This window comes from Azolla caroliniana, unplaced genomic scaffold (genome assembly GCF_043228905.1).
Source record: "Azolla caroliniana isolate FFs.n. ecotype wild unplaced genomic scaffold, voAzoCaro1.0.p SCAF_5, whole genome shotgun sequence".
Classification (NCBI taxonomy): domain Eukaryota; kingdom Viridiplantae; phylum Streptophyta; class Polypodiopsida; order Salviniales; family Salviniaceae; genus Azolla; species Azolla caroliniana.
Window position 1 is genome coordinate 21,042,442 of NW_028230440.1, and position 20,176 is coordinate 21,062,617.

Here is a 20,176-nt window from a genome sequence, read left to right on the forward strand (position 1 = left end):
AAGATTTAACAACAACAATGCTTAATACTTGTATTACTTCCAGGAATTACACATAAATCCAGATCCTTTTATAGGCATCCGGTAAGAGTTACAAAACGGTGCCTTTCTAACTACCGGATCTTGATCGGTACAACTATCCGGATCCGTCATTTCCTTAACTATATTAATAATAATCCTCCGGCCTTAACTCTTCCCTGTTCACACTTCCTCTTCCGAATCATACTCATAGGCCAACATGTACTGAATGTAAGAATATCTCTATATTTACGTGAAAAGGCTTATGAAAAGGAGCTCATTCCAAGCATCTGGGAGCCCAGGGAGGCACCAATGGCTACAATCTTGATTGTTCATGCGAAGAGGCTTCTGCACACTTGTATAGATGGAACAATGTGCATCCTTCCTATAGCTGGACATTCCTGTTATGTCTAATATTTGGACACCCATCCCTCGCAAGTGTTCTGTTTCCAATTCAACATATTTCTTTGTCCAATGCTCATCTTCAAACTTGGTGCTCATGGTTAATGGTTGTGTCTCTTTATCGCACCGTCCGCCCGTATTCCACAAGCCCCCACTGTCATATTTATAAAATGTTTCAGAAAAACGATAAAAGTATTCTCTTCAAAATGCAAAGGATTTGGGAAAAGCATTATAAAAGAACATTCTTAAATTGCTACACTAGTGTTGCCCATGTGAGGGAGTACGTAAGTTGTGAAATTTGCATGCAATAGATAGAAAAGAATGATCATACTTATTCACATTAGGTATACAATAAATCAATACTATTGCAGCCTAAATATGATTGATAAGACTATTGATGTTCTTGTTTTGATGTAGTTACCAAGAAAGGAAACAAATAAAAGAAATTTCTTTTAAAAGGTTTGAAGTATGTTACACAAACTCATCCAAAAGAAACTGGTCATTATTCTTATACTACTGGTTTCACATAGATGCTTTATCTATATCACCCATTCAATAAAACAAATTAGAAAAAACATGATATAGTAATCCATAGACAATAAAACTCAATGAAGTCGTAAATACATCTTATTTTCTCCCTTAAGGGAACTAGTTCAACAATCTAATGCATCTATAGCTTGTTTTATGGTTTCTAACATCAACAATTCCAAGATCGCATTAAACCAAAGATGAATAATTGAAGGTTCACTATAGCTTTTGAATAGGTCATAGGGTTTGTTTAATATACCTTCTATATTCCTTTTTTAAAATTTACTGTTGTGTTTCTTTTGTTGAAGAGTTAGTTAAAGGTATTTGTCTAGTGCAAACGATGAAGTAACTATGAAGCCAAACCAAACTAATGAAAACATAAATACGTTATAATAGAAAGTACTAAATTTCATTGCCTAAATGTGATTTTTCAACACAACATGAATGTCAAATAACTTCATTTTGAGTTTACCTAAAGTGTGTTGGTGCATATGTTCTAAATACCACTTTTGTCTTTTCTATATCTAACTCTGTAGCAACCCATTTTCTCCAAGTTCTCATTGCAAATTTAAAGCCATCTTCGATCTCCATGCTAGTATTTGCTTGATCTCCAATTTGGAAATAACATCCCCTACACAATGGGTATATAAATATGGTTATGAAAGAACTTTTATCCAACTCAAGTAAAATTCAAAACATTATAAGCTACCATCAAGTCAACATATAAGAAAAGGTATATCTAAGTAATTATAAAAAACGTAAATTCTTTTACATCCTTTATTTATTAAGCAATGCAACATTTTAATTGAAATGAATAGCTTGCACACATTATACATTGCTTGCAAAGATTAAAGTTGAATTTTGCATCATGGTGGTTGATCACCACATGATATTTGATAAACCAATGTTGTAAGCTTTATTCTAACCTTAAATTTTCACGAATATTATGTACGAACCTAGTCCAACTTAATGTGATAATTTAAGTTAATTTTATAGCTTAAAATAGACATTATGTACAAAAATGCATTATGCATTTACCAATCAACTTACCTTATTAATAGATCAAGAATACAAGGCCCAACATTTGGGAAGTCAACAAAGAGCTTGCAATTCATTAATAGCCCTCTTCAAGTCCAAATCTTTCGCAACACCATTTGATACACACGACTATCCAGACATGGTCACTAAATTCAATTGAATCACTATGAGTGTGCACCTATAATGTCATTAGATCTCCATATGCTTGCTCCTTGTGTAGATCAAGATTCTTAGCAATGACATAACTATTGGAATATCTATGTCATCATGTCACAATTAATTTCCCCTTCATTTGAGCTCATAGTTCTTCTAAATTCAGACGATTTCATTTGGATTCGCCTTCTACTTTTCTTCCACACCCAATAGAGATGTTAATTTTGCTAAGTGATCCAAGAGAATGCTCATAAAGTATAACAAAGAAACAATTGTAATCATATCTTAACTTCCAATTATCTCTAGCTTCTACTCTAATCATAGTCATGATATGTTTATCCTTAAACATGACTCAATGACAATGGTTCCATTCGATGCCTCAACATTTTCAATCCCAACTTCCATGAGTGTGCCTAGGTGCATACTTTAATGTCAACTCAACATCCTAAGTACAAATGTGAGTTATATTTTAGTGAAAAACGATGATCATTTGCATCGTGTTGTTCTCCTTCAACTCCAAACTAATCACAATAATAACAAGCACCTTGAACCTATACTCTATGAACATATTAATGATTTCTTGTGATACTCAATTTTGAGAGATAAATACACCTCTAGTCCAACAAAATAATGCAAGAATCCAAGATCATAGTCAGTAGGTTATAAAGTTCCAAGTCTAATCTAAATTCCTAGAAATGCTTATTTCTCTTCTGTGAAAATTTAGACGAGGCTATCCACCCACAAAACATATGTAGAACTATCAAAAGGCTTTCTTATTGGTCTAACATTTTCTTATGAAGTTCTTAGGATACCAAAGGGCCTTGTTTGCAAATAGTTTTCCATACCTACTTGGTTCCTACCAGATGTCACTCTAGAATTTGTGAATCCACCAAGTCCCAAGTTTGGTTTCCCTCTATCATTGTTCATTGATGTATTTACAATTGTATTAAGTTTAGAGTTTTCCCTTCAAGATTAATAGTATATTTGGAAGTGGATTGTAGAGAGACAATAAGAACTCTTGTTAGAGAAGGAAAAGACACTAGAGAGCAAGTGTGTATGTAGAACAATTGTGAGAGTAAATGGGACAAAAATGAGACTAGAGCTTAGACAAGAACACAAACAAACAACGAAAAAAGGCTTGTTGACCACATAATTACACTCAATATTCTTGATGGAATGGACTTGGGATCCATGTTGAGTTTGCGTATGATACACCTTGTTGGCATTTGGCATCGAGTGTTGTCTTGCCTACATCGACTCATGCATACACATAGCTTGGACATCCAAAATGAATAGTAGAAGGATTCGAGGGAGTCAATTAAACATATGTAACGTAAATAGAAGTATGTGTTTATTGATACCACATCATTGCATAGGACATATTAAATCCAAAATTCCGTTTTGATAATTTCTCATCAATTTGTTTCCAACCACTTAGTTGTCTTGCAACCCTTTTGATTGTGCTACTATATAATGGACATTCATATATGTTTTCCTTTTGGACCACATACTCAACTAGTCTTTGTCACTCTTCATTTATAAGTCCATTTTTTGTGAAGGTACACTCCAATGACGTCGTAAAAGATCACGGTCGTGTGTTGCAACTATCGAGGTTTTGTGACTTGGGGACGATCAGTATGATAAGATGTAGTCGCGGTTGGTCCTATGGTAAGGAGACGAGATAGATGTGAAGTTGTTGAGAAAAGAGAATTAATTAATTCAAAAACACTTACAAGATTCATTTGTCAAATGCCTCTTTACTAAGACTTGATCTTACACCCAGTCTAGTATGGAACTAGTACTTCTTTACTGTCTAGTACGAGTACCTAGTCTCCTTCTTGGATCTTTTGTGGCCATAATCTTTTCAATTCGTAAAATCTTATTTTGTTCTTGATCTGAGCTTCTTTAAACTTCTCATTAGCCCTTTCTACATCTTTTCCTTGACAATGTAGTTATCAAATCCAACTTAACAATTAGCAAGTCGTCTCTACTCATTTTTGACTCCAATGGAGCATTGCCCATGTAGCGATCTTCTCTTCAATCAGCATAATTAGAGTTTGTCTCGTCATGACCTCTATCAACATATACCATGTCATCAAACTATGTGTAAACTTGTTGGCCCACAATGTATATAGGAAGAACTCCCGTGCTTCATTAGAATTGAGCTCACCTCTATAAACCACTATCTTTCTTACACAGCCATATCTACATACTATAACCTCTAATATTAATTGACAAAAAATCAAAGTGGTCTTTGATCTTAGTGTTGTCTCTTCTACCTAATTTTTAAGGTATTCTCTAGCTAACACCAAGAACTTCTTTTGACATGGCCCCATCGACATTTCCATTGTATACACCATCCACTTGTGGTGTACACCTTGCGAGTAGAGTGGGTGCAACTCATCTCTATACTTAATGTTGCAATAGAATTGACAAGTTGGGCATGTCTTGACATACCTCTTGATTTTGTTGTAGAATTCCTACCACCTATATCTTTCCTGATTTAATTGAATGTTGCCCAAACTCCACAATGTCCAACCCACTCCCTATCATGCAATTCCTTTAATATATGTGAGATAACTTAGTGTAGGTTTTTGCTATGGTCGTAGGTAAACCATTGTGGATTTCTCGTTTTAAACTTTAGGTGCTTCCATAGGTATCTGTTGAGAGACAAGCTCAACATCGGCCGGATCGGCTGAAGAAGCCGGGGACCGGATCGGTTGGGACAGATCGATTAGGCCGAATGCGTAAACCGGTACGCAGACTGGTGCGTAGGTAGGGCCGGATCGGTGCATAAACCAGGAGGCCGTTAGGAAAGATATTCCGTGAGGAATATATTTGGGAGTTAGTGTAGGAGCTCTTAATGAGCATTGAAGTACTGTCAGTACTTCGGTCAGTCCTTCTAGGACTTGTATAAAAGCGTTCGTTGAACACATATGTATAGTGTGGTGAATAGAGATTGTTGTTTTTTTCTCTCACTCTCTCTGTCTCTCCAGCGTATACTGCGTAAGCTCAAGCTCTCCATTAAACCTGAGTTTTCTTCCTCCTGTTCGGTCTTCCTACTTGCTTCCGCACATTACTTTTACATGGTATCAGAACGTGAGGGTTGAGAACCTCTCTGCAGCCGACACAGCTTGACGAAGAAGAACAAGAAGAACGATGGATAGAGGCATGGCGAGCTCGCTTCCAACAGAGAAGCTCGACAGAACCAACTACGCGTCTTGGTCCTACAAGATGCACTAGTACCTGCTCGGGCACGGCTACTAGAGTTATGTCGAAGGAGCTAATGACGCGGCACTCGAATCGACACACAGAGACTTCCCATCGTGGGAGCAATCGGCGAGCAGGGTATTATACTGCTTCGCGTCGTGTGTGGGCGAACAACTATTGAGCTATGTTCGGGATGCAAAGACGCCGAAGGGTGCGTGGGAAAATCTGAAGAAGATTTTCGCCGCGAGCACCACAACCAGGAAGCTTCAGCTCCGACACGAGTTGAGCAATCTACGACAACGCGACTTGTCGGTGGCGGACTATACCTCGAAGATCAAGGATATGTGCGACTCCCTCGCATCAGATCTGTCTCAGAGGTTTGGTGTCGAAATTCGGAGCGTTCCGAACGGCTGTGTGTACACGGGAGAATACGTCGTCCTTTTTCGACTTACAGTCAATGCTCCTGGTAGAGGAGAACCACACAGGTGCGTCTACAAGCACACACACTGATAGCAGAATGCTGTACATGGAGGGAGATAGGCCCCATGGACGTGGAGGACGAGGCGAGTCGGCATGCAATGGAGGCGGCCAAGGAGATCAAGGAAGAAGGCACCGAAGTGATGCCGACAACAACTCCGAACCCTCCGAAAACAGGGGGAGTTGAAGCGATGAGAACTGGCAAGGGAAGGCCATTGCGGAGTGCTGGTACTGTGGCAAGAAAGGCCACAAGGAAAGTGAGTGCTGGAAGAAGCGCACCAATTCGGAGAGAACCGGTTCCGGAAACGGCTCCGGACATACCGACAAGGGAAGTCAGCAGCGATCGCACTACGCCGAAGACTTCGGGAGAGCCGGAGAAGCGTCTGCCTTCGTGACGAGCCACGAAGCAAACTCAATGAAACGGACCACCCCGAGGTCGGACGAGGTGTGGTACGTAGACTCTGGCGTGTCAAACCACATGACGAGCCATAAGGAGTGGTTCTCGTACCTTGAAAAACCGATACAACCTAGAGTAGTCACAACTGGAGACGACACTCCGCATCCGATCGTGAATGTTGGAGAAGTTCCCCTTAGCCATGTCGGGCAGAAAGGGAAACTCATGAACGTGCTGCACGTTCCGACAATCACGAAGAACTTGGTCTCGGTCGGACAGATCATCGACCAAGGGATGGAGGTTCGGTTTACACACCTCGGGTGCTTCATTGAGGAAGAAGGCCGTGTGATTGTGCGAGGGCGCAGAGACAGGAGGATGTTCATTCTCGATTCCACTGAGGGCGGCACCGCAATATTCGCGAAGGGACAAAAATTCGAGTCGGACATCGACTTGTGGCACAAGCAGATAGGCCACGTCAACTACCAACGGCTTCAAGATCTGCAATCGAAACAGGTAGTGTTCGGATTGCCCAAATTTAGTGGCCAAAAGGCACAAATTTGTGAAGCCTGCCAGCTCGGGAAGCAACACCGACTTCCTTTCCCCAACGAGCGAAACCGGAGCCGGGACGAAAGATCAAGTGCCTGCGGTCGGATGGTGGGAAAGAGTACTTTTCTGGTCAATTCAATGGTTATCTACAACAAATGGGAATTCGGCGCGAATTCAGTTGTAGATACACGCCGGAGCAGAAGGTGTGGCTGAGAGGAAGAATCAGTCAGTTGTGGAAGCGGCACGGGCAATGCTGGAGGAGAAGAGCTTGCCCAAGTTCTACTGGGCTGAGGCGGTAAGGACCGCGGTATACATCCAGAACCGGATCGGAGACAAAGTGTCGGCGCACGAGCTATATTTCGGAACCAAGTCGAACTTGCAACACCTGAGGGTGTTCGGTAGCATTGCGTATGTGCATGTACCGAAGGAGAAAAGGAGGAAGCTGGACGCAAAGGCCGAGAAATGCATCTTGGTCGGTTACTCGGACGAGCAGAAGGGTTATAAGTGCTATAACCCTCGCACCAAACAAGCGCGTGTTAGCCGCGACGTTGTGTTTGACGAGTCCACGTCCTGGTACCAGCCCCCGACTCGAAAACCCGACTCCAATCCAAGCTCTGACGATGAGGTTAGCGAGGCCGAGATGCCTCCGGATGAGCCCGAGATCGAGACCCACGAAGAGAGTCCTATTTCACTCCGTTTAAGTGGACCGATTGGACGACTGAGTCGGTACGACCAGTCCGATGAAGAGCCGGCAAGTGGTGGAAACTCGGCCGTGCATTCCCCGCGCAGGAAGCCGAGGAGACGGCTTACGTGCAAAGAGAAAGGGAAGAAGAAGATGTCGGATTCCAGCACGGATAGGAACGAGTCAAACTGACGCGAGTCCGACTCCGAGGGAATCGGTGACAGGTCTTTAAAGGTGAAGTCCGCGTCGACCGAGAAGGCCTGAACATCGGCTAATGTGAGATTACGTCGATCTACCCGCTAGAAGAATCCTGTTTTGCGGTTCGGATACAACGAGTACATGGCGCATCATTATGCGTACATGACCCGTGTAGCGGAAGTGTGTGAGCCGGACAGCTACGCAGAAGCGGCTAAAAACGCAAATTGACGTGCCGCGATGGAGGAAGAGATGCACGCATTGGCGGAGAACGAGACCTGGGACCTCGTTGACGCACCAAGAGGGGTAAAACTGATCGCATGTAGGTGGGTGTATAAGGTCAAGTACAACACCGATGGCTCGGTCAACCGGTACAAGGCTCGGCTAATGGCAAAGGGCTACGCGCAGAAACATGGCATCGACTATGATGAGACATTTGCGCCGGTCGTGAAAATGACGACCGTCCGTGTTTTACTCGCAGTAGCTGCAGCGAAGGGGTGGCACTTACATCAAATGGATGTAAAGAATGTGTTCCTGCAAGGTGACCTTGAGGAACAGGTGTATATGGTACAACCCCCCCGGATTTCATTCTGGAACGAACTCCTCCGCAGTATGGCGACTGAAGAAGTCCCTTTACGGACTAAAGCAAGCCCCGCGTGCCTGGGATGCGAAGATCACGCAACAACTGCGTCGGATGGGCTTCGTCACGTCAAAATCAGACTCTTCCCTGTTCATCCGGAAAGGTCGACTTAGACCGGTTAGTATTCTACTATATGTTGATGACTTGGTCATCACCGGCGCCGACCTAGGTGAAATCGACCGCATGAAGCTCTAGTTTGCGGCATCGTTCGACATGAAAGATCTGGGGGACCTTCATTACTTCCTCGGGATCAAAGTGATCCGTACCCCCGAAGGCATATTGATCAACCAACGTTATTACGTGCTGAGTATGCTCTTCAAATTCGGGATGGCCGACTGTAAGTCTGTCTCGACTCCTCTGGACAGAACCGTCAAGCTTCGTCCCAATACGGGAAAGGTATGCGACCCGACGAGGTTTCGACAAATTGTCGGAAGCCTCATATACTTGACCATCACCCGACCTGACCTCAGTTATCCGGTCGGCGTGATCAGTCAGTTCATGGCACGACCTACCGAGGAGCACCTCCAGTGTGCGCAACGCATACTTCGGTATGTCAACGGCACTAAGGACCGGGGACTGTTATATCGGACCGGTGCAGCCGTGCAGTTAGTCGGCTACACCGATGTTGATTGGGCTAGCAACGCCGCCGATCGCCGATCCACATCCGGACACGCGTTCTCCCTCGGGAGTGCCGCGATTGCGTGGAGCAGTAAGAAGCAGCCAACAGTTGCATTCTCGAGCACCGAAGCTGAGTACCGAGGAGCGGCTGTCGCGACATGCGAAGCCATATGGTTGAAGCGGCTACTTAAGGACCTGCAAGAGGAGGTGTCAGATCCAACGACGGTCTACTGCGATAACCTTAGCAGCATCCAGCTCGCGAAAAACCCCGTTTTTCACGCACGGACCAAGCACATTGAGGTGCACTATCATTTCGTCCATGAGCGTGTCCTTTCCGGTGAAGTTGAACTTCAGTACGTACCGAAAGATCGGCAAACTGCCGACATCTTCACTAAGCCTCTTGGTCTGGACAAGTTGCGGCAATTCTCAGGTGCGCTCGGATTGCGTCACCTCGACGTGCCAAACTTGAGGGGGAGAACAGTCCCGAACGACCAAGCAAGGCAGCAGGAAAGGAGCGGAGACCGCGACACCGAGTCAGTTGACTCGGTTGTTGAGTTCGACTTCGGATCGGCTGAAGAAGCTGAGGGCGGACCCGCGGAAAAGTCCGGAAGCGGACAGAAGGGGAGCAGCCGAAGGAGAGAGCCGAAGCCAACCATGCATTGGGAAGATGACGCCATCGAGCAAAAGACCGAAGATAAGTTGGAGACAGCCAACTCAGACGAGAGCGAAAACCGATCGGAGGTAGCCGAGTCGGTTCGGATGTTTGATTCAGATATGCTCAATCAACCGAGGCCCAAGCGGAAGAAAAGTTAGCAGGAGAAGCGTCAACACAGCAACAACAGAAGAGCTGATAAGGGCCACATGAGCAGACAAGCCGACCGGAAGGGTCGAAGCGCGCGGAGTCGAACAGGTCGAGGAGCGCAAGCGCTGCGTGAAGCCAGGAGGAACCGGAGCTGTGAGCCCGAAGATCCCGAAGAGCCTCAAGTTGAGCTTGAGGGGGAGTGTTGAGAGACAAGCTCAACATCGGCCGGATCGGCTGAAGAAGCCGGGGACCGGATCGGTTGGGACAGATCGGTTAGGCCGAATGCATAAACCGGTACGTAGACCGGTGCGTAGGTAGGGCCGGATCGGTGCGTAAACCGGGAGGCCGTTAGGAAAGATATTCCGTGAGGAATATATTTGGGAGTTAGTGTAGGAGCTCTTAATGAGCATTGAAGTACTGTCAGTACTTCGGTTACTCCTTCTTGGACTTGTATAAAAGCGTTCATTGAACACATATGTATAGTGTGGTGAATAGAGATTGTTATTTTTTTCTCTCACTCTCTCTGTCTCTCCCGCGTATACTGCGTAAGCTCAAGCTCTCCATTAAACCTGAGTTTTCTTCCTCCTGTTCGGTCTTCATACTTGCTTCCGCACGTTACTTTTACAGTATCCCTAATGCAAGAAGAATCAGTGAGTATTCTTTTAAAAAATTCAAGAAGAATCATTGAGTTGTCTTTTAGAAATTCAAGAAATGTCGCTCGCTCTAAGTTACTTTTTTTCATGGTGCTTGTAGATACTTCCCGGTTTCCTTACACTCTTTTGAATCATATTCCTCCCCTTGAATATATGTTCTTCATGTGGCTCACCCCCTCTAATTGCATTTATGGCTAAAGCTGGTTTCTCTTCTTCTAGTTCTACTACTTCCTCGTTTTTGTATTTTTCTCTAGATAACATATTAGCCATTGCATTCTTCTCAGTAGATATATGTTGAAGCTCAGGGTTGATGGATTTGATGTAGAAACAACACCTAATCATTATGTGGTCTAGAGTATCGCAATTTGTATTAATCTCAAGAATTGGGTAGAAATCTATCTCTAGAATTACCATCTTGATAGTGCTGACTATCCCCCAAAGCTCTCTCTTCAGTTGCACATACTTCCGTTGATTTCCACTAAGCCCTTTTGCACCAAACCGAATTAGATTGCTTTAGCCAGATTCTCCTTTAGTTCTTTTAATTGCATTTGAGTGCTCCTCCACCCATTTGAACATTTCCTATTTCCTCAATAGTCAGTAATGTGGATCCGATATGTGGGCATAATTTGGAATCCACTAGCGATATTAGACACATGCACCCAAGAACCTTTGAACTTCAAATACAGATTGTGTTCCTCCATATTTTTTATCACTTTGATCTTTGTTGCTATCGACTTCCTTCCATATTGCCCACACGTATGTCCTACTATTAGTACCGTGTGATCTGATTTTGGAGACGAAAATGTACCTCCTTCAATCTTGAAAGTACTTTATCATAGTCCTGCATGTGATCTCTAATGAACTTCCTGTTAGGAAATAGGTCCCTCTCAATGGGAAGGAGAGCACGAGTTGGAGAGAAGAGTAAGTGGAATTGGTCAACAACAACATAGCCTAAACCAATAGGTTTTAGTCAAAAAATTGATCGATTCTCAAATTTGGGCGAGGTTGAAAATCGAATAATAATAATCAATTCAGTTAATTGCCGAATCGGTCAAAGCCGACTTGGGGTTATATTTGTAAATAGCTCATATTGTATGAGTATAAATGCACCTAGGGCAAGTCATTATGTTGTAACGTAACTAGTGTGTAGGAGAGTGAGAGAAAGAGTGGTTTTCCACGTTAAAAATACTTGTGTCTCTGTACTTTGTTTTTCCTTCTTCTGTTATTTTTGTCTTCTCGATCTTTACACCCCCTCATTTGCACACGTGATAACCGATTGAGGCTAGTAGTATCCTCATCACTTCCAGCATCCAACATTATCCAACCTATCATTCTTCATTCTTTTCCCACATCCTTTGATGGGTATATCATTCAAGAAGATCATGGTTATGTGAGCAATAAAACCTCAAAGAACTTTGTGCTTGTTGTTCACAATGTGAGCCATTGACTTGGTCGTACTTTGAGGTAAGATACACATCTAAAGTTGGAGGTGATATATCTCGACTGTCAGCTACAAGTTGGAATTATTCATAGCTAGAGTAGAGGTCTCCTATGGAGTAGATTGCCCTCCCAACAAACATCTCTACAAACACATCTACTATCAACCCCACTCTTGAATTCTAGATGGTGATTCGATTCACCGACTACATGTCTTAGATTAGTCAAAGTTGCTCATAATTCATCTGCATCATAAATCACCTACTTGAGTGTGGAACACTCAATGGCTTCAAGATTCCCTTTTATATTTAGAAGCTTGATTAGCTACGAGATACTCGATCTTGGCAATAGAATTGGCTTTAGATTACACGGAAAGTGAGGGATCGTAAAGATGACTATTGGCTTGACCATTTTCGGATCCATACATCCGATTTCTTCGGAACTGAAGGAGAATTTTGTTATGCTACCCTAGAAATCCTATACAAAATCTTTCACGTCTTGTAGTAGATGATCCCATAGACGCTCCTTGTTCCTCTCATGATTCAGTCGAATAGTAAGGAACTGTACAACTGTACATACCTCTTCCCATCCTAAGTCCGGATATTGAAAAATGTAGCTCCGTTATCAATCACTTTAGTCTCTATTTGTATTGTTGTGATGTGCGGTTGCCTTAGGATTATCGGATATGACTTCTCCTAGACGAACAAGTTCTGATCTATGGTCACATCCCAAATTGTAACTCTAACATTGGGGCATGCACCGCACAAATCCTCTATGACATCAGTTGCTACTTGGACCTTCTAGCCAACCACCACCCGCGATTGTAGAAATTGGATCATATCATCTTCTACTCCACAATAAAAAGGGTTCCTCTACATCTACAACACTAGTAGAAAATTCATAATATATTGTACCTCATAGATTTTTCCATCAAGTTCGCCTCTGGTGAGGACATGCAGAACATTATTATATCACCCTACCCACTTGATGATGCCTCAAGCATTATTTCACCTATACTTTTGCAAAAGGCTAGACCTACTTAGATAACATGCCAATTGTCTTCTTGATGTTTATAAACAATGTTTCTAGCATATTGTGAGTAGTTGTAATGATACTTAGGCATTTAATCTATTGAGGTATGGGAAAAGGAGGCCAATAATTTTCGAAATAACAACATTTTCTGCCTTGTCAGAAGAGAGTATTTTATAAGGTCCAAATGATGTGGTAAATTGCCACATAAATTGAATTAAACTGACCAATTGCATCTTTGCATCGTATTATTGGAAAGTAAATTGAAATAGAATGAGACGTAATACTTGGAAAAAAATAAATGAAGAAGGATCCTTTCATGGTCTATACAATATCCTCATTGTGGATAATCTCTAACAATATCCTTGTTGTAAGATGGACAATTATTTAATTTCAAACTTACACCATCTGCTAGTTGCAAGAACATTGGAGGTTATCTACCCACTAAAATTGCTTTTGAGATCAACATTAAAACAAAGTTTTCAAATATATTAACATATTCATCATGCTCAATTTAGAAAGGTCTCATCCACTAGAATATAATTACTATTATATGCAATAATAACTTTAATGATAAAGATGACAAAGCCATATTATCATATTTAACAACAAGAAAAAGATGAATGATAATGATAATAAAGAGAAAACAATACATACTCACGCATTATCTTTGCAAAGGTCCACCAATGACCAGAGTTGAAGATGAGGAAGTCGGCACCAATCCACTTGGGTGAGGTCCAATCCATAGTATCCACACGAATGGTGCACGAGACATTGGGTGGGGAATTTGGTGGTGGGGTTCCTTGTGGAACGAGGTAGGGTGAACGGTAGTACTCAACGGTGAGATTATCGTGGTCCGGAAAGCGGAAGGACAAAAATCCTCTATGCTTTGTGATTGGTTCCCCATTTACCTCATGGATACGTTGCCTTCCAGCATCATCATGCACACCGCTTGCCAGCATACATAACATTGATTCCCATTGGTTTCGCCCTATTGAATCACCCACAAACACCATCCGTTTCCCCTTTAGTAGCTCCAACACTCTACTTGCATTGAACCTTGTCACATTAAACCAATGCGAGAATTAATGATCAATTTATATTTTAGACATAAGAAAAGAAAAATTGAAAAAATGATTATTAAGATGTTTCACATGGTATGTGTAAACATAATACACAAAAGCATATATGTGGGGTTCAAGCTTGGACAAAATTTGATGGGTGGGGTGCCTAAACAAAAATATATGCAGTGTGAAGGAATGCTTCCTTCAAATTTTAATAAAGACAAAGGTGACAAACTTACAACATTGTTTATGCATAATAATTTTGTTTTTTGAAGAAAGGGTGCTTCCCATTAGTTAGGTAAAGTGTCTTTACAGTTTGACATGTACATCAGTAATGTAATCATAACCATTCAACAATTCTATCTACCACATTACCCTATCTAGCACACTCCTCTCTATTTATCATTGAACTCCTCTACAACTAATACTGATCACGAACAACAAAAAGATATTGTAATCTTCATATATTCCAGGACCACCAAGTTATATTAATCATCCTATCGCATGCAAAATCTCAGAAAAATACCATATAACTTCCGGATTGAGCTCCAACATTTGTTATCAGATCACACCATAGAGCAGTGATTGTCTCCTTTGGTTGAACTTCTTCCCTCAAGAAACATGCTTTGCATTCAGATTTCTAGATGTTCCATACATGATAGAGGCTATGGTGGGCCAAAGGTCACATAGCCTATTTGAACACCATATCGACATTTCCCTTGTTGGTTATATAGTGCATTTATTTCACTGCATATAAAACGCTTTCAGTCCACCTAGGTCTCCCTATATCCAAGCTTTCTTCTTCAATCTCCACCATAGTGCAAATCCCTAAGATATTGAGCCTTCTCACTTTAGACCAAACTTACATCTCCCTTGTTAGCTATATAGTGCATTTATTTCTCTGCACACAAAACACTTTCAGTTCACCTAGGTCTCCCTATATCCTAGCTTTCTTCTCCAATCTTCACCATAATGCAAATCCCTAAGATATTGAGCCTTCTCACTTTAGCCCAAACTTCCTATGCATGCGAGCATTCACATAATGAATGTTCTACAAACTATACTTGAAGACCACAACTTACATTTCCCATTAATTCCCCTTTTCTGTAGCCAAGCGCCTACTAGAAGAGATTTGTGGCTACATAACCATAAGAACGCTTTTACTTTTTTTGCAACTTTTGTGGCCCATAATTGTTTCTAGTATAGTTTCAGGAAATCGTCATCCAATTCTTCCCTAGTCCACTTGCTAGAAATGCCCTCTCTACTCCATGTTCTTGCGTTGTAGAATATTGCAACCAAGCTTAGAGAAATATAATTGGAAAAACTGATTAATACCTTTCGGAACTTTTAATCCTAGTTCCATTGAATCCCATGTCAAGTTCTTGAGGCGTTTTGTTTTTAAGAAAAGGATACACCCTGGTATTATAAAATCATAAAAAATACAAAAGTTGTGTTGGATATACCAACCGATTCCCTTGTACTCTCATCATGGCCGATTTGATGTGTATCTACAATAACCACACATAGTTTTTTATACATTGATGTTCAATATTCCTTGCTTTCTCCAATCCCTGAGCTTGGGTTCATGACCCTTGATTTGTGAACTGAAGTTTCCCTAGATCTATGCATTATGGGTAGAAATTTCATTGCATGTTCATCAACATCCATGATATATTCATGTTCATAGGTTGGAGATTCAGGTTCCCTTATATACAACCACCATCGATATAGAAATCCATGTTAATCTCATAAGTAAATGCATCCATGACATGCTCATTGATATAGATATCAATGGTATGTTCATGTTTATGAGTTGTTAAAACCCACCAAATCTATCCACTAATCCATGATCAATATAGGCATTCATAGTATGCTCATTAACATAGACTTCCATGGCATGTTCATATTCTTTCTTTCTCCAAGAACCATGTTTTTGAATTTTTTTTCGTCAAGTTCTTGAGGCTTGTACTTCCAAGATCCAGATTTTAGAAGTTGCATCATTTTTGTATCTGTCTAGGTCTATTCCCATTGTTTTTTGCATCTAGTAAGCACTCTAATTGGCATCCATTCCTCTAATTCTACCATTGTTGTCAAGCTTTCAACATCTTCATTAGCTCGTTTAATTTCACGTATATCTCGTTTAGCATTGAAGTGCCCCAACCATTTAAACCGCCCAAAGCCACGTTCTAACATAAGAGCTTCACAAGGATACATCCCCTTCAAACACAATTTCTAGTCGTTGAATAGTTGGGTTGGATTGATCTGGTCTTCGGGTCGGCTTCGAGTCGTCTCCGTCTTTGACTACGGATGGCCATCTCACTTTATGATTAATTATATAGAAAAACACGGGGAATTGAATAATGTGGAATGCACATGCACCATTCAACGTTACGAACAACTCCTTACTCCCTCTCAAGCTCGGTTGATCGGTGGTCGAGAGACCTAGGTTTGTCGTGAATTGCCGCAACTTGTCGACTCCTAGGGCCTTCATGAAGATGTCGACCATTTGCAAATTCATACTGATGTGTTGCAGGTCAACATATCTCGGATGAAGCGATAGTACACCTCAATGTGCTTGGTCTGAGCGTGAAAGACTGGGTTCCTAGCGAAATGAATGTTGTTCATATTGTCGCAGTAGAGGAGAACACAATAAAAAAAACATTGTAATATAGGGAGATAAAGAACACATGTGCACCACGTGGCATAACACATGTTTGCCACATACCATTCATGCTAGGCTTTCCCACAACTATATAAGAAAGCCATTGTATCTCTTATCATCAAGTGTGAAAAAATCCTTTCCTCCATTTGCTAAGTCTCTTCTCCACCTTATTAATTATATTGTTATTATACATATTTATATATTTATAATCTTATTAAATCCGTCTTAGAATCCTCTATGCTTTCATCTACGCATTGAGAGCCATAGTTCTCTACAATCATCTATGCATTAAGAGCTATAGTTCTCTACAATCCTTGCCTTACCGAACGTGTTATTTCAAAACTTGGTCCCATATTTTCTGATATTAGTACATAGCTTCTTGCAAATTTTACAACACCCACATCTCTATGATCCACCTATCCAGTAATCCCATTGTTTTCAATATTTTATCTAGAAACGACTAGTTGATCTTGTCAAAGGCCTTTTCAAAATGTAACATAAGTATAGTTGTTTCCTGTCGAGTTTATTTACCGTTCACACATGCTTCCCCATAGGTGAGAACATTGTCCAATATGCATCTCTCCTCCACGAAACCCAATTGGTTGTCATGTGTTAATTTTGGCAAATGTGGCTTATGTCCACACACTAGAATTTTTGCATAGATTTTCTGGATCGTATTCAAGACAGTTAGAGGCCTCCATTTTTTGATGTCTACAATGACAACGAGATCTTCTGATTTCGGAATTAGATAGATAAGCCCTTTCATGGAAGACTTTGACATCTACCCGGTGTTCCAAAATTTGGCAAATCCCTCCAGTATTGGTTGACATGATCCCAAAACTTCTCGTAAAACATCCTTCGTAGCCCATCAATACTTGGGCATGCTTCCTTGCTAATATCCCTCAAGGCATCATGAATTTTGATTTCAAGAAAATCCAATGATATTAATGATATTCTATCATTCAACATTTTACCTTCAATGTGAAAGAAATCACCTCTTTCACATAGAATGTATGACATGGCATGCGAGTTTACTCAGAAGGCACATTCCTATCTATGATATTTATTGCTTGTTGGTCATGTTTCATGACTTCAAGATGCATAACCTATCATGAATTCCAAGATTGTCCATGACATCATTCCTTAAAATGTCAATCTTGTTCATGTGCCATTTACTCGTTCCATTTGTTGGTTATCATTGCCTCTCACAGATGTATGATGGCCATCACAATTCCTCCCCACATATTCTTGAAGCTCATTTTCTATTATTCCTTGATGTTCTCGATAGAGTTCAATAACACATGTCAAGCATACTTAAGGATCTACTATCATCATAATTGTATATGCATTCAACATTCCTCTTGAATGGCTGATGTTTTCTTTATGTATTGAACACCACGAAGGTGCAATCTACATGTAGTTAGAAATGGTGAAGGGGGAACAGTTTGACTACCTTGTATATATTAGCGTGATGATGAGTCATAACATGTAGGTTTTGCTACTAATAGGTACTTGATAATATCAAAAAGTGTTACAACCTACAATACCAAATGGTGGAAATAACCTTAGAATGCCCAAAAACTAAACTAGTATTAGATTCCTCTATGGAGTCCACAATCGCATTGTCTATGATATACATCATAGAAGATCTAAACTTGATGACCTATACCATGAAGGAAGACAAAATGAGAAGGGTGAAATTCATTGACCATCCGAGTGTGAAATTTGAGTCATCAAATTTAGGTGGGAACGCACTAAACAAGGGCCATGGATTGAGGGGAAATTTCAAAAATTCTTACCTATAAGTACAAGAATAAATGTAACTCTTAGTCGTTTGGATTGATATTATTTCCTGCCCTTCTTCGTATGGAAAATAAAATGTTTAGTAGACTCTAAGCTAGCCATGTTTCCCACCCTTCTTGGTGTGGATTAAAAAGCTCTTTAAGCTATCCATATATCCCACCCTTCTTGGTATCGATTAAAAGGCTTTAAGCTAACCATATTAGTAAGGTTTAAATATGAATGATTTTAGTTAGTTCAAGTTAATACATAAGTGAATTGATGTAAAAGTGAAAGAATTTGATATATATGTATGCATATGAATACATACCTAGGAATATTACATTTAGCGGGTTGCCATCTCCACCTCATGTAGTCTTCATCAGGTCTTCCATTCTCTTGGCATCGGAAGGCTTCATCGATAAAAGGGCAATGTTGAGATCTGTAGAGGGGATGACTATTCCCATCATGAACCCATGACCCATCGAGAAGATCACACCCATGGGTATCATAATTCATATCCCTAATCTTAGTCATCAAGTGGTTGGTCCCTAATCGTTGTTGTAGGCGTGAGAGATTAGACCAAAACATTGATGTTGTGTAATTAGAGGTGATGGAAACATGATTAAGCAAAGGTTCTAGATCAATGGATGTGAAGCAAAAGAAGAGTATTAGGAAAGATCCAATGAGGAACTTGTAAACTCGATTTAGGTGAGAGATTCTCTTACAAACACTAATGACTTGATCCATTACATAAATGTAATAGAATAAAGGGATGGTATATATATACTTAGCACAAAAGTTTGGTTAATTAAGATGATAGCATTAGAGATTGGTGTAAATTATGACCATAAATAATAATTAGTGGGAAGATGATAGTTACAAGAAGGTTTGAGTCACTTATCATTAGTCATAAGGTTCATATATTATAAAAATAAAAGAAGGTTTGTGTCATTATTTATTTATCCTAAGCTTAATGTGATAATGTGTATCCTCATGGGCAGTCATCGTATATGCAGTTTGGGACGTGCATCTTCATGATTGTAAATCTTGTCCCACTACTATTTCATTATCATTTAAACATTTGATACTAAACCAATTTTTTAAGCATGTGATCATGTGCACAAAGTCATGGGGGCCTCCTTTCTTCTTCTCGTTATTTCTAATCTTTCTCAAATCTCTCTCTCTCTCTCTAAAGTTCTTGATCATAGAGAGTCGGTACTCACTTTTATATGTAGTACGTGAAGATGTTATATTTTTTGTCTCATAGGTTATATTTGACTTTAGAACATAGTAATAAAATCTATCTATTTGTCTATCTCTCTTTGAGAAATGAAATTTGATCCTCACCATGGATTAGATCCTTTTACATGGAGCAAAGTTGGTCTTCCATGGACATTGACCTATCTATCTCAAACAAGAATCCATGTGGCCAACTACTATATGGTGCTCGGAAAATGCTTGTAGCATGTGATTTCTTTAGACCCTATCAAATATGTATTTCTTTTTAGAAGTATATAGTTAGATTTGTAGAAATCTAAAAAGTTTGTCAATATTAGTTATGGTAAACTCTTCTTAGGAATCTTTACACTTTGTACCTCAATTCTCTTAAACATTAAAATAGACTATCAAAACTTGATCCACAAGGAAACAAGATAAATTGTACTATGTATTAGAATTTGGCACTTTAATCTATCCAATTATAAGTTACAATAATTTTACATCTCAATTACTATTTGTAAAACACACATAGTGATTTTTGCGTTAAGATTAGATGCATGATTCAAGAGGATTGTTTGCCATTTTCAAAGGATTCAACAAGGGGCTCCAATAAATTACTTCTAAATTTTTT

The 20,176-nt window shown here is 40.4% G+C and overlaps 1 protein-coding gene across 1 annotated transcript; it reads right to left on the reverse strand.

Moving 5' to 3' along the window:
- Positions 1 to 240: 240 nt before the first annotated feature.
- Positions 241 to 19,269, reverse strand: LOC147864419 (protein trichome birefringence-like 10). Its single transcript, XM_087320223.1, has 4 exons — positions 18,656 to 19,269; positions 13,477 to 13,878; positions 1,418 to 1,576; positions 241 to 571 (listed from the first exon to the last, which is right to left on the reverse strand). The coding sequence occupies exons 1-4, from the start codon at positions 19,072 to 19,074 to the stop codon at positions 265 to 267; spliced, it is 1,287 nt and encodes a 428-aa protein (XP_087176349.1). The 5' UTR covers positions 19,075 to 19,269; the 3' UTR covers positions 241 to 264.
- Between the last annotated feature and the right edge of the window lie 907 nt (positions 19,270 to 20,176).